This window comes from Cantharellus anzutake (assembly GCF_015039405.1).
Source record: "Cantharellus anzutake strain C23 chromosome Unknown EI90scaffold_134, whole genome shotgun sequence".
NCBI classification, from domain to species: domain Eukaryota; kingdom Fungi; phylum Basidiomycota; class Agaricomycetes; order Cantharellales; family Hydnaceae; genus Cantharellus; species Cantharellus anzutake.
Genome location: NW_024067084.1, coordinates 6,348 through 20,719, shown reverse-complemented (window position 1 = coordinate 20,719; position 14,372 = coordinate 6,348). Strand labels below are relative to the sequence as shown.

The window sequence follows — 14,372 nt, the reverse complement described above, 5'->3', positions numbered from 1 at the left end:
TTTGTTTACCTTTGGATCCAATTGTTTCTACTATATGTATGCATGTACCCCTCTAGTAAATAATCCCACCAGTTATAATATAAACAGTCTTGAGCCCTCCAAAACCTCCTCCAGGATGTCTATCGTGTCCCACTCGTCTGCTGCTCCAAAGAACTGAGTAACAGGCACTCCTAGAGACACCTTGGTATAAAACCCAATGAATCATGTGATGAACGATTGACCCTCGCTAACGCCTCCTTCATTAAGTAGTGAGGGGGGGGCTTCTGGCCCCCTTCTGCTGGTGGCCTCAGTTCCTCTGTCACCAGCTCCCCTGACAAATTGGGGACAACGAGAACATACCAGGCACAGCGCTCCATTCCGAGTCACTGAAGCTGAGTCCCTTCAACACCCCATCACCCTCAGAGCTCCACCCCACCTCCGGTCTGTCTCCAACCCACCGTCGGACGACCCAGAACATCAAGCTCCACCTGACAGCGACGCCTGGATAGCAATCGGACCTATCCAAGGAACATCTTCTTGACAGTGACTTCCTGTCATGGCCATGCATTCCAGCCCATTAGCTGCCTGTCCCAATGCTGCCTGAGCCTGTCCTGCTGTGTGAGCATGAGTGCAAGCCCTGACCCTCATCCCTATTCTCCTTGAGGACCCCCTGCTCACCCCCCCACTTGCCCCTAGGCTCCCCTGCACCTGGCTGACTCCTCTCCAGCCACACCAGCCTTCCCACCCCAAGTCCGCCTCCAGCACCATGCCCAGCATGACTCCTTCTACCCCACCTGCTTGGCCCTCACTGGGCCGCTATCATTCCCACACCCGGCTCCAGCCCAACTCCGAGTCTAGCACCGCTACAATACCATCACCACTATTGCAGCCTTACACTCTTTCTTGTTCATCTATTATTGTTTGTTCTGACCCACAGTCATTGCCAGCTGCTATGCAGCCAACTCTGTTCCCTATTCATATTTGCTTCTGGACCCTTTGGCCTTCGGCCTGGGTCTGCTTCCATTCATTCTTTCTCCCTATATATATACTGTATTGTACTTCAGCTCTAATATCAACTTGATCATGACTCCCCAGGTTCTGACCCCAACAAGGCAACCCCAGTGAGTGTGAAATGAGGGCCAGGAGACAGCTAGGGGCACAGTGCTCCTTTAGAGTCACTGAGGCCAAATGCCCTACCCTCAGGCCTTGTTCACAGCATTGCTGTCATATCCCAGATCTTCTGCCTCCCTCCACCCTATTCCTATACGACTCCTATGACCTCCACCAGCCCTCCCAATCTCTCTCTGCTGCCTCTGGTCGATGCCAATGGCCCTAGGACTACCTCCTCCTTCGACTCTCTCCTGCTCTGCCTCCCATCTACATCTGCATCACCTCCGGACCTCCACCACCATACCTCCACCTCCTCGGACCCCTTGTTCAAAGGAGATGGACCTGCTCGTTGTTGATAAACCTCAACTTGCCTATCCACCCTCCTTCCTACCTTCGGTCTCCACACCTCCAGTACCTCCCCATTCCTACCTTACCTCTGGTCTTGATAATCTTTATTGTTTTATCATTTGATATTTTCTACAACCCCAATCTTCTGGACTACAACTTCTGGGCTCCGGACCTTTCCAGATGTCTTTCTCTGTAGTCCCCTGCTTATTCATAGACGTTTCCAGACCTTGCCATTCAGTTGGCTTTTAATTCTCTCACTCCACAAACCTCAGACATAATTTGGGCTTTTTGCCTATTCCTTATTTGTCCTGTGGATTCTTTTCTATTTACTTCCCCTTCCCCTTGGTAACCTTTGTTTACCTTCAGATCCAATTGTTTCCACTATATGTACGTGCATACTGTCATGGCCGTGCATTCCAGCCCGTTAGCTGCCTGTCCCGATGCCGCCTGAGCCCATTCCCACTACATGAGCGTGAGCACGAGCCCTGACCTCAGCCCTATCCTCCCTGAGGACTCCCTGCTCACTCCCCCACTTGCTCCTAGGCTCCCCTGCACCTGGCCGACTCCCCCACAGCCACACCAACCTTCCCACCCTGAGTCCACCTCTGGCACCATGCCCAGCGCAACTCCTCTACCCTGCCCACTTGGCCCCTACAGGGCCGCTACCATTCCCATGCCCAACTCTGGCCCAACTCCAAGTCCAGTGCCGCTATGATACCATCACTGCTACCGTGGCCCTATGCTCCTTCCTTTATTTATCTGTTATTGTTTGTTTTGACCCTCAGTCATTGCTGGCCGCTGTGTGGCCAACCCCGCTCTTTGTTTCCTTTTGCTTCCGGACCCTTCGGCCTTCAGCCCGGGTCCCCTTCCATTCATTCTTTCTCCCTATATATATCCTGTATGTTACTTTATTGTACCTTAGCTCTCATATCAATTTGACCATGACCCTCTAAGTCCTGACCCCAACAAGGCAACCCCAGTAAGTCCAAAATGAGGGCCAAGAGACAGCTAGGGGGCACAGCGCTCCTTTAGAGTCGCTGAGGCCAAATGCCCTACCCTCGGGCCTTGTTTGCAGCATCATGGCCATCATGGCCTATAGCGGCCCACAATGGCGACCCTCAGTGGCGACCCTCAGTGGCGACCCCGGACCAGTGTCTAACACATACCCCTCTAGTAAATAGTTCCCCCAGTTATAATATAAACAGTCTTGAGTCCTCCAAACCCTCCTCCAGGATGTCTATCACGTCCCACTCGTCTGCTGCTCTACCCTAGAACTAAGAACTGAGTAACAGGCACATCTAGAGATGCCTTGGTATAAAACCCAAACGAATCGTGTGACAAACAATTGACCCTCGCTAACGCCTCCATTGTTAAGTAGTGAGGGGGGGCTTCTGGCCCCCTTCTGCTGGCAGCCTCCATTCCTCCATCGCCAGCTCCCCTGACAAATTGGGGACAATGGGAACATACCGGGTGCAGCACTCCATTCCAAGTCGCTGAAGCCGAGTCCCTTCAACACCCTGTCACCCTCAGAGCTCCGCCCCACCTCCAGTCTGTCTCTGACCCACCATTGGACAACCCGGAACACCAAGCTCCACCTGACAGCATTGCCTGGATAGCGATTAGACCTATCCAAGGAACGTCTTCTTGACAATTGCGGCTTATAGCAGCCTGCAACAGCGACCCTTGGTGCTGACCCCGGACCCATATCTGGACATCCTGGGAGTCAAACTGCAGAGCCCTGCATAGGTACCTAGAGTGTGTTACCTGTTGGAAGTCAAGCTTGAATCATGTATTTACGGTTATTTACATCATGTTAATAGACTTAATGGTCTACTTCCGTAATCTACCCTCGCTGGCGTAAGTTTTTCAACATTACCATTACACTAAATGCCCACATTAGGCAGAGGCAGTTTCTAACACATCGTCACACTTTGAGCTCGGCTGCAGTGTGGGCAAGGATGGGCGACACCTTGTCCCTGACCATCACCTTAAAGCCAGCGACATTGAACCTGGAATGGCTTATCAGTAGGGAGGGAGGCACAAAAGTGACCAGTCACGTGATTCAGGCCCTCATCGTGATCAGGTGATGAGTACGGTTCCTCTGATACAGGGACTGTCCTTTCTATGGCCACACACAATCCCCCCGCTACACATCTCCTGGACCGCATAACATCCCATGATTCGACTGGTTCGAATTCCACTTCCGTGTCCGCTGTATCTCGAAATGTCGCGATGGGGCTGGCGACTTTAGCTCAGCAGCACTTAGAATCTGACACTTTGCAAAAAAATGCACCGACAATGCAGATCAAACCAGATTCCGGTTCCTCCAACTCTGCAAGTGTCAACCCCTCCATTCGCCCCGTGATACTGACCAGTGCGCAGGACGGGAACAGGAATAAGCGCGTCGAGATAGTCGCTATCAGCGCGTCAAAGTGTATTCCCATCTCCTCTGAGAGTGAGGAGGGGCGTAGGGTTGTGCATAATGCCCGCCCTGCAGGCCCATCTCACGAAACACACAAACCACGAGGCTCCACTCTTACCCAGACCTCGGGAGCTACTCTATCTTCCGCCCTCTACCCTCTTTCAACGCTGTATGGCACGGGCACTGAGACTCCCTCTAGTCCATCTACAAGGACGTACAGTCCTGTTATCGAGGTCGATGAGACTGAGTCTGATGATGACACTGTCCAAAAGCCGACCCTGGATCCCGAAGATATGTCCTATAGACTAAAGCTTCTTATTCGAAACAACTACTACCTCCCTCCCGCCCATACCAAACCTGCACATATTGACACTCGGTTCGCCCAGGAACCTCAATCCTCGAAAAGAGGAGCTCCTGTCATCCGCAATCTTTTCCGCATTGGTGGGCCGAAGCGCATAAACACGAAGCTCTCACAACCATCCCCAGCGCATGTTCCGAATCGCCAGTTACGACTGGGCGCCCACGTTGATCATCTGGCGTTGCCATTAGCGCCCACAACTGAAATCGTCAGCGAGAACGAGCGCAAAGGTAGAGTTGTTGTGATCCGCGAGCGACTAAACGATTTGGATGGTTCTCGCCTACCTTTCGAGCCAACACGCCGCGCAGTTAACTCTCCGCTCCCCAAGCACGTTCTTATCGATCCCACAGACGCTATCGACTTGCCATCGTATGCATTTCCTTCCCAGGGAACGGGAGAACATGCCGATTCCCGGGCGATACTAGCCTCCACCATGGTCGATTTTATTCCACACAGTCACAACCTTGATCTTGGGCACTGGGCTGCTGATGAGGCTTGGAGGCGCGCTTTACTCACTGAAGCCGTAGATCTTAGTTTATCATCTATCCAAACAACATCAGATACCTGCCCCCAGAAGTTGACGTGTCTCCCAAAACTGTCGCATGCCGGGAGTGCGTCGGAAGACATTGGACGCCCCATTCTTCAACCAGAGCCTTCCGATATCAGAACTACTCTAATAGCTGACGCATGTGATGCCATCACCTACCACACTAGTCCACAGCATAAACCTCAGCGTGATTCCACACCCCTCAACCTTTTGTCTCACCCCCTGCCTCCCCCACCAAGAACCAAGTTGCGAGGTGAGAACCAATCCCCGGTAGCTGGCAAGCGTGTGAGGAGGACAGCTTCTACCCCAATCCTACCCCAACTGGGAGGTGAAATTACTTTGTTTCCGCCAGACTTACAAGCCTCGCCCCAATGTGGTGGACCAGACCCTCTATTATCGTCATCGCTGACGCATGAGAGTCTGAGCACTGCCTCCCATTATTCCGATGAGGATCCTGACGCACCCCAAACTTCACGAAATTCCTCACAGTCCGTAAATGACGCAGCTACATTCTCAAATCGGCCTTCCATGTCCGTGTCCCAGCGATCTCATGAATCATCCGCCTTTGGGCGACCATCAACATCCCACGCAATATCGGAGGCACGAGGTCCCCCGTGACCATCGCGCCACCAACGCAGCCAACCTCCGTCACGTCGAGCACGACTTCGCGACCCACATCCAAGGGCATATTGTATGGGCCACCTGAGCAAATTGAACCGCCAAAACAAGACGAGCACCCAATGCAGTCTACCACACCCCCACCGGATGCGCCGACCCCCCCATCTGATGTGATTCCACATCAGTTAGTTGCCTTTCCTCACGATAATTTAAGCACCTCGACAATTCTTGATTATCCCTCTGGATACGGGACACCCTACACCCATTTCACCCACTCATTTGACTCTCTGGACAGAAGTAAGCCAGTCACGAACACGCCCATCCATTCTAACCTGGGGCTCTTTTCTTCATTCATGCATACTCCTAAGCGATCACCGCGCATCCCAGAATCAACCTTTGAGCTATTGAAGAACGTTCAGGAAACAGCCGACAGTGACACCGAGAGGATCCCTCCTTCCATATCCTCAAAGTCCAGTAGTGTGCGTAGTGAAAGGGGCGACAGGGCTCTGAATGGGTTGTTAAAGCTTCACATCGAGGAAGAACGAGATAGATTACGCAAAATTGCAGACAGCATTCGTCAACAGTCATGACACCCCCTTAACAATCTACTATTTATTCTATCATTATACACTATCGTCCAAGGTGCTCCTTAACCCAAGCCCGTCGGGCATCCGTACCATCATAGTTTCGGGTCGTAAATTATTGATCCACGAACGCACGTATCCTTCATATCGTTCAGACTCTCCACCAAACCCTGGCAAAATGTGCCCGTGGATGCCACCGTGGAGGTTCGCTTTGACTCAATTCCGAACTTCAACATATTTTCCCCAGTGAGGTCTGAGATGAATGGATAGTCAGCCGTTGGTGTCCATCCAGTAATGGCGAGCTCCTACAATTTATTCCATAACCATCCTTCACAGCGGCACCGAACCTAAAAAACATGGGACTTAGCCACAGACCCTCTGCACCATTCAACGAGCCTCCACTAACCCTGTAGCCGTGAATCGGTCACCAGCACTAAGACCACTAGTTGATAGCTTCCAGTCCTGGCTCAAGCGAAACAGTTCATCATCAAAAAGGTCGCTACTTTCCCCAGGACGCATTTGAAGGCGCAATCCTAGTAAGTGGCGATCGATACCATGACCAGTTGCAGCCATACGTGTAACACGATGGTGGAATGCTAATGCAGACCGCAAGCGTTGATAGCGCTCGGGGTACTTAAAATGAAACGATGAGCCTTTCAGCGAAACGTGAATTCACTCCAAAAGCTCACAGGTGTCTCTGTGGTCATTGCGCATATGAACTTCGCCATTTCCGTGGTCAATGAACGAATCGTTTCCGTTCTGCCGTGCCGAAAAAGCCGCGTCGAAGCTGTTTCATACGTCGCCGTCAAGCTACCGTGCAACCTGAAGTAGGTTAGCTGCAGGGCGGCCTGGATGTAGGCATCGGGGGACAAAGATGCTGCAAGTACGTCTAAGTCCTGGAGACCGCTCTCATCACAAGTACCACAGACCTTCTCTGATCCATTTTGCGCCATAATCTTTGAACCAGAGCTCGCGAGCATCAGAACCACTGATAAGTGATTCAGCCCGTGTTTGTGCAGCACTGCACTGATCCAGAACACGTTGATCAACTTTCCAGTTTAATTGCTTCCAGCCTCCAGGCTCGTGCCGAGATGGATACCACGAGTCCGAGGCAAATTCGCCAATGTCGATGGGTGCTTCCAGAGCCCAATCTGTAATGGTGCTTGGAATCAGTGCATCGAGTGGCGAGTGCTCTCCCATCACTCCAAATCTAGTATTTGATTCCAGGATCAATGATAGGGATTTGTCAAACCACCTGTTGTTGCCGGACAACCCCGATGCGGTGTTTCTTATGTGTCCCGACACGTGAGATCCGTCCAGCACGCCCCCCATTGTTGGCTGAACAGGTGGAAGAGTGTGGTCATCTAAGCAGAGGGTGAATAATGAACTTTCTATACGCCCCATAGTGCCCCAATTTTGTTCATGGATAGAAATAAGATGTTCGCGATTCTGCGGATACCATTCCCAGTGTGATACCGGGCGGATAAACGGAGCTAACTTACCGTTGCCCAAAGATCCCGAGCATCTGCGGTTAATACTCCAACGAGTATGGGTGACTCCCCGTCTCGCTCCCGTCTCAGAACGTCATCCACAATCCCCAGAAGGCCAGCCTCAACTTCCCTTGCAGGTACCTGCCCACCAACCAAGTCGGTCACCTGGAGTTCGTACGACCAATCATGAAACATCACATGAATGTATGACGATCCAGGTTGGCATCCTGGCAGCACAACAGAGTCACAGCCTGGCTTCGGTATCCTCGTAGTACCGTATAAGCGAAGAGCAGACTCGCGAAACCAAACTCCTAAAATCAGGGGTTATGCCCCAATCATCGCACGAGCCAATTACCGCAAAGGTACCTGAATGAGCTCCCAAAGAAGGGATTTTATTCCTTTTCAATAGGTTCATTTCCTCATTATAGCCAACTGTGAGCGAGCATGACGTTCACGTACACCAGTAAAAAACCACGGTAATCCAGGAATCTCTTGACAAGCCAAGCAGCCCTCCGGATCTGCCATCGACGGCAAAGCTGAGTGTCAACAAGCGTGCCGTTGCGTATCTTTTCTGGGACAGTGAGATCGTTTTCGAGCGTAAGCCACCAATTTGAGTTGATCATAAGAGGTTCTCGGGATTCAAGATAGGCCACTCTCATCCAAATTGTATCATCCAACCAATTATTCGGAGACGCACGGTCCAAATCTAAGGTGGGAGACAGTATCAAGACAATCGCGATCTACACAACCTTTGGCTGTACATGCCTACTAGTCGCTGTTGAAGCCGTCGGCCAAGCCCACCAGGCATAAGAAACTCCTCCGCGTACTTCTGGCGTATCCTGCGCGCTTCATCTACACTTTCTCCAGAACGGGATGTGTGCGAAGGTAGAAGGGGTTCGATTGATTCGAGATATCGTTTTACAGTCATTTCCAGCTTAGGGATAGGAAGCCGTGGCAGCATTCTGGGGGAAGCCAGTGTCCGACAGAACGTTCGCATGGGAACTGGAGGTGGCTGTGATATTCAAACTCACGAATAACTCCAATTTAGTAATTAGGTCTAAATATGTTCGACATTATCATAATTTATGGCTCTCATTTACGTTGCACAAAAGAGAACAATGGTTCATGTGATGCCACAACCAAATCACTGCATTTCGCATCAATACAAGTCCATTCTATCCGAGGCACAACTCACCAAGAAGTAGTCTGGGACCCGGCGGGAAACGAGTGGTTCTCCAGCTCGAGGAGCAGGATCAAATTGCAAACTACAGCGACTGCTTAGCACCTTGCAGGCGCCAGAATACACAGCTCACAAAGTATAAGATAGCTTTTCATCAATTTCCATGATCGCAGCTTGATTTCCACAGCGGTAGCAATAGTTCGGTGCACTGAATATTGTTACGACGTTTCGATCCTGGCTCCAATTATATCCTTGTTTAATCAGTGGAGATGAGCACTGCACAAACCATGAACTAAGGAATCACCTTCCATGACTAATTGATGGGCTCGTGCAACTAGAGTAAGTCCATTGTTGTGATTGAACGCTTCAGAGATATCTTGTCCAAATGTGTAGCCGGCGCCACGTGGAGAAATCCCCCAGCCACAGCGATCATCGGGATCCGACCATAAAAGATCACACATGGGTCCCTCATGTGGCACCTCCTGAACGCGGTCGATCCCTCTCACATGGTCGAGCGTGTCAATTGAGGGCGACAATCCTCCGTGTAAACAAAAGATCTATGGCTCAAAGTCAAAATCATCACTGGACACTGAATTAAGACGCAGTGCACACCTGATTATCAATGAGAGCGGTGAGGGGAAGGTAATCGAACAAATCTGTGAAGAATCTCCACACATTCGCGTTTCCATACTTCCGAAGACATTCGTCATAGAAGCCATAAACTTGGGTAATTTGACGTGACTCGTGGTTCCCGCGTAAAATGGTGACTCGATCACGATATCGGAGCTTGAGAGTGACAAGTAAGGTGACAGTCTCCACTGAATAGTACCCTCGATCGACATAATCGCCCATAAAGAGATAGTTGGTGTCGGGAGAGTTTCCCCCAATCCTAAAGAGTTCTGATAGATCATGCTGGAGACCAGTGAGTTAGGGCGTGAATGGGACAACCGCAGCAGTGAGATCGCTCACGAACTGGCCGTGTATGTCACCACACACAGTTACCGGGCATCTAACAGGCTGGACGTTTGACTCTGCGATCAAAATCTCTCGTGTCTATACGCATGTAAGCGCGGGTGGCGAACGCTTGGATGGAAGATGTGACCTTGTCGCACAGTCTCTTGACATCGTTCTCTGAGAGCTGTTGACATTTTCCGAGTTGCTCAATCCAGCCATCTATCTCGTTGATGTCAGTCATCGATTGCACCTTGAGGATAAATGTGTGTGATGGACTGCTACAACTTCAATTATCAAGGAAATTGTGGATGCGAGTTTGAATTGGAAGGCGGCAACTCCCCGGGGTGGGAAATTTACACTGCTCTACAGCGTTCATTCCAAGGGGGTGGCGGAAATTCCCGGCTGAAAGGGGGTTCACGGGGGCCCGGACATGTAACTTCATGTACTTACATGCAAGGTCTAAAACAACATTGGGGTGACCAAGTGTTGGAATACGAGTCACATGATGAGACTGAACCGGAATATCCGGGAATATTCTAGGGGTTACTGGGCGCCTGCATAAGCGCTGGGCATAAAAGAGCCTGGAATGTTGTTGAGGAGTATAAATATGGGTGCTGGAGTGCTGTGTATATTTTAGTTATATTTCTTTCTATATTACATCTGGGTTGCGAGTGAACCGCTGAAGCAGGTTGCCAAATTTGGAATGCCGCGTTTACAACACCAAGTGGTCTGGCCAATGGAATTGACCAACTGATGCTTGCGGAGTGTCCCCTTCCTATTATCTCCCAACCCAACCCATTTAACAAGTCCAGAATTATTCCCACCTAGCCTCATCCCATCCCATTGAATGTGACTGATTAGATTTATATTTAACATTTCCCTAGTTATCAGTGGAACTAAGCATGATATTGATGTGTGTTGTTGGACACTGGTCCGGGATCGGCACCGAGGGTTGCCGTTGCGGGCCGCTATAGGCCGCGATGGCTGTGATGCCGTGAACAAGGCCTGAGGGTAGGGCATTTGGCCTCAGCAACTCTAAAGGAGCGCTGTGCCCCCTCCTGTCTCTTGGCCCTCATTTCAGACTCACTGGGGTTGCCTTGTTGGGGTTAGGACTTGGGAGGTCATGGTCAAAATCGATATTAGAGCTAAAGTACTATAATGTGGCATCAGCAAAAAATTGTTATGCTCCTGAGTGCTCCGGAGTATCGAGAGCACTGGGAGAATCAGGAGGAGATTGGCCGGTCCAGGAACAGCCCATTTCCTCCGGAGTTGGCTAGGTACTCCAGGGCACTCCCAGGAGGGCCTGGAGCATTGCTTTGTGCACAAACATATCCAGTAAATACAATTTAAATGCTTCAAAGTGTATAGGGGTGAGAAGCTTCTGGGAGCTCCTGGAGCATTTGAAAATGAAAAGGAAAAAAAAAGAGGGAAGATCCCCCATGAATACCTCCTACCACAAGACTAACACAACAAGACACTGCTTAACACTTAGATCAAACACTATACTATATCAAGGACACTGAGACTCACCAATACACAATCAAAATTTATGGCCTGATATATGATTAATCTGGCAACTTAATCACTTTTGGGCTGGCAGAATATGGGGGAGAATGAGGGGGGGAGAATGAGGGGGGGAGAATGAGGGGGGGAAATGAGGGGGAAATGAGGGGGAGAATGAGGGGAGAATGAGGGGGAGAATGAGGGGAGAATGAGGGGGGGAATGAGGGGAGAATGAGGGGGAGAATGAGGGGGAGAATGAGGGGGGGAATGAGGGGGGGAATGAGGGGGGGAATGAGGGGGGGAATGAGGGGGGGATATAGAGGGAAATGAGGAAATTTTGAAAAATAGGGACTTCTAAAAAGTTGAAAAAAATAATTAGGGAAAAAATCAAAAAAATTCAGGAACTGTAGTGCCTTTGAAGTGCTTTCAGGATATATAATTATTTGCAAAATCAAGGAAGAAATGATGGAGAAAAATGGAAAATACTTTCGGAGACCTGAGAAATAATGAGAACTGAATTGATGGGAAAGTCTGAAAATTGAATAGGGAAGTGAGGGGAAGCCTTGTAGCATTGTTATTTTCTGCTGTTCTAATTTTTCCTGATTGTTCTTGGTCTCACTCCCAGCTGCTACTGGATACTCCTGGATACTCCTGGAAGCTCCCGGGAGGGTCCAGGAGCAGCTAATGGAAAATACTTTTGGAGACCCAAGAACTGAATTGATGGGAAAGTCTGAAAATTGAATAGGAAAGTGAGGGGAAGCCTTGTAGCATTGTTATTTTCTGCTGTTCTGATTTTTCCCGATTCTTCTTGGTCTCATTCCCAGCTGCTTGTTAGAATGGGCGGATTCGGACGACTCCGGAATGGAATCGGAGACTTAGCGTGGAAGGACCTCGGCCTCAGTGACTCAGGCGGAGCGCTGTGCCATTGCTGGTTGTCCTAGGGGTCCCTAATTTCGGATCTAGCAGAGGGAAAGTCTCTTGGGGGGAATTCATGTCGATTTCAGACTGAGGTTGTCAGAGACCAGACTTGAGACGAAAGAATGTCTCCGTAACGGAGGGCTTCGGCCTCAGCGACTTCTGCCAGGAGCGCTGTGCCTAGTGACACGTCTGTGCCCTAACTTACTGACTGGCAATTAGAACCTAGGGGGGAACTCTAGTTGATTTTTCTACTGGGGCGTAACCTATCTACAAGTGGGATATATATATGGTTACAGCGGAGACGGTTCCGCAATTGGCGGAGCCGAACGGAGCGGAGCTAACGGGGTTTAACCATTAGCCGACTGAATATTACCGACGAGTCGGTTCACGGGGTTAGCGGAAAGGCAGGCGATAACCCAGAAACGGAAAGGAGGGATAAGCCCGAAGGTGGACTCTGCAGGGCAGGCGAGTGTATTGCTCAGCGGAGGCGGGGGTGCGCTAGCGGACATCGGAGCTGTCCGGAAGTCTTCGGGGCTCCGTACTTAGGGAGGTGTAGGTAATAAATTGGAATGGGGGGGTGGTGACCATCGAGGGGTACCGAGAGGATTGCGGAATAACGGGGGCTCCGAGGTTAGTGAGGGAGGAGCGGAGTTGGAACGGAGGAATCGGAGGGACCGGAAGTCGATGGCCGGGGATGGATATGACAGAGGTTACAAGTTACTAGGTACATTGTATATAAGGAGGGGTCCGGAATCAAAAGGAACAAGGGTAGGACGAAAGGAGACAAAGGGAGATGGAAAGAGGAACAACACCAAGGGTCAAGGGTTTGACTCAATGGTGTTTCTCAAAGGAGGAATGAGGGGCCGGGGCCCGGGGAGGAAGGAAGGAGGATGGGAGTCGGGAATGGCTAGCTGACTGAATAGAAGGAAGCAGCAGCCCAAATAGGAATGAGGGAGAATAGTGGAATTGAAATGGACAATGCAATAGTTGCAAGGTCCGGAGTAAGTCCGGAAAGTCCGAACTCGGAAGTTAACCTCCGGAATATTGGCAAACGTAATTAAATGGAATGAGCTAACCAATACAATGGGTATAAGCGGAGGTGGGGTCAAAGTCCGAGGTCGGAGCTAAGACCAGAGGTTCCAGAGATGGAGACGCAAACGGGATTCCGGAGTGGAGGTCTGGAGTTGGGAGCATAGGTTTTGCGTACTCATCTGGAAGGTGTCGAGGTTGGGGTCGGACCCGGAATGTTCCGGAGTCAGACCGAAGGTGGTGTTGGAGCCGGAGGTGGGATAACCTCTTGGGAGTCGGCAAGGAGGAGGTGACAGAAGGGAAGTAGGGCTCCGGAAGTCAGGTTCAGAGTTCCGGGAGCCTGGAGCAGAGGTCGGGATTGTATGGATATGACACTGCTCCTCAATACTCCTGGAAGCTCCTGAAAGCTCCTGGGAGGGTCCAGGAGCAGCTGGGAGTGAGACCAAGAATAATCAGGAAAAATCAGAACAGCAGAAAATAACAATGCTTACAAGGCTTCCCCTCACTTTCCTATTCAATTTTCAGACTTTCCTGTCAATTCAGTTCTCATTATTTCTCGGGTCTCCGAAAGTATTTTCCATTTTTCTCCATCATTTCTTCCTCAATTTTGCAAATAATTATATGTCCTGAAAGCACCCTAAAGGCACTATAGTTCCTGAATTTTTTGTTGATTTTTCCCTAAATTTTTTTTTTCAACTTTTTAGAGACCAAAATTTTCCTCCCACTGCTCCTGGCACATTACATACTCCTCACCACTCCCAGCTGCTCCTGAACCCCCTCCCAGGAGAACACTATTGGCTCCAGGAGTGCCCAATCTGCTGTTTTGTCTCCCACATGCTCCAGCCACTCTTGATGCTCCGGAGCATAACGGACTTTTGCTGATGGTAGTATACAAGATATATATATGAAGGTAGAATGAATTGAAGCGGACCCGGGCCGAAGGCCGAAGGGTCCGGAAGCAAAAGGGACCAAGGAGCGGGGTTGGCTGCACAGTGGCCAGCAATGACCGAGGGTCAAAACAAACAATAACAGATAAATAAAGGAAGGAGTGTAGGGCTGCAATAGCAGCAATGGTATCATAGCGGTGCCAGACTCGGAGTTGGGCCGGAGTCGGGTGCGGGAATGGTAGCGGCCCTGTAGGGGCCAAGTGGGCAGGGTAGAGGAGTCATGCTGGGCACGGTGCCAGAGGCGGACTCAGGGTGGGGAGGTTGGTGTGGCTGTGTGTCAGGGCATGGGAAAAACGTTACCATGACTCACCATCGGCGACCGTTAAGGTCCACTACTCTGGCGTAACAGCCCATTAAGGGCAGGGATGACAATTGTGGCAAGGTG

At 50.5% G+C, this 14,372-nt stretch overlaps 3 protein-coding genes across 3 annotated transcripts; 1 reads left to right on the top strand and 2 right to left on the bottom strand.

Moving 5' to 3' along the window:
* Positions 1 to 3,301: 3,301 nt before the first annotated feature.
* Positions 3,302 to 5,972, top strand: EI90DRAFT_3159181 (uncharacterized protein; the record flags this gene model as incomplete). The annotated part of the gene is made up of 4 exons (XM_039066223.1): positions 3,302 to 3,771; positions 3,820 to 5,252; positions 5,308 to 5,455; positions 5,511 to 5,972. The coding sequence occupies exons 1-4, from the start codon at positions 3,562 to 3,564 to the stop codon at positions 5,970 to 5,972; spliced, it is 2,253 nt and encodes a 750-aa protein (XP_038908835.1). The 5' UTR covers positions 3,302 to 3,561.
* On the bottom strand, positions 5,914 to 8,473 carry EI90DRAFT_3088347 (acyltransferase ChoActase COT CPT). The gene is made up of 9 exons (XM_039062268.1): positions 8,222 to 8,473; positions 7,916 to 8,162; positions 7,823 to 7,854; positions 7,469 to 7,767; positions 6,896 to 7,415; positions 6,656 to 6,843; positions 6,373 to 6,599; positions 6,276 to 6,313; positions 5,914 to 6,219 (listed from the first exon to the last, which is right to left on the bottom strand). Exons 1-9 carry the CDS (start codon positions 8,451 to 8,453, stop codon positions 6,062 to 6,064), a joined length of 1,941 nt encoding a protein of 646 aa, XP_038908834.1. The 5' UTR covers positions 8,454 to 8,473; the 3' UTR covers positions 5,914 to 6,061.
* Positions 8,474 to 8,482: 9 nt separating this feature from the next.
* On the bottom strand, positions 8,483 to 9,909 carry EI90DRAFT_3003346 (serine/threonine specific protein phosphatase Sit4). Its single transcript, XM_039056357.1, has 7 exons — positions 9,739 to 9,909; positions 9,606 to 9,689; positions 9,249 to 9,548; positions 8,941 to 9,193; positions 8,770 to 8,887; positions 8,652 to 8,721; positions 8,483 to 8,603 (listed from the first exon to the last, which is right to left on the bottom strand). The coding sequence occupies exons 1-7, from the start codon at positions 9,829 to 9,831 to the stop codon at positions 8,601 to 8,603; spliced, it is 921 nt and encodes a 306-aa protein (XP_038908833.1). The 5' UTR covers positions 9,832 to 9,909; the 3' UTR covers positions 8,483 to 8,600.
* Between the last annotated feature and the right edge of the window lie 4,463 nt (positions 9,910 to 14,372).

Excerpts from the sequence above, each read along its gene's own strand:
- EI90DRAFT_3003346 (XM_039056357.1), bottom strand. The coding sequence starts at position 9,831 with ATGACTGACATCAACGAGATAGATGGCTGGATTGAGCAACTCGGAAAA. Across the intron at positions 9,549-9,605 it reads GTGACATACACGGCCAGTTC|CATGATCTATCAGAACTCTT; the intron begins GTGAGCGATCTC and ends ACTGGTCTCCAG. Across the intron at positions 9,194-9,248 it reads CCGCTCTCATTGATAATCAG|ATCTTTTGTTTACACGGAGG; the intron begins GTGTGCACTGCG and ends TTTGAGCCATAG.
- EI90DRAFT_3088347 (XM_039062268.1), bottom strand. The coding sequence starts at position 8,453 with ATGCGAACGTTCTGTCGGACACTGGCTTCCCCCAGAATGCTGCCACGG. Across the intron at positions 7,768-7,822 it reads TTCTTTGGGAGCTCATTCAG|GAGTTTGGTTTCGCGAGTCT; the intron begins GTACCTTTGCGG and ends CCCTGATTTTAG. Across the intron at positions 6,220-6,275 it reads GGATGGTTATGGAATAAATT|ACCTCACTGGGGAAAATATG; the intron begins GTAGGAGCTCGC and ends CATTCATCTCAG.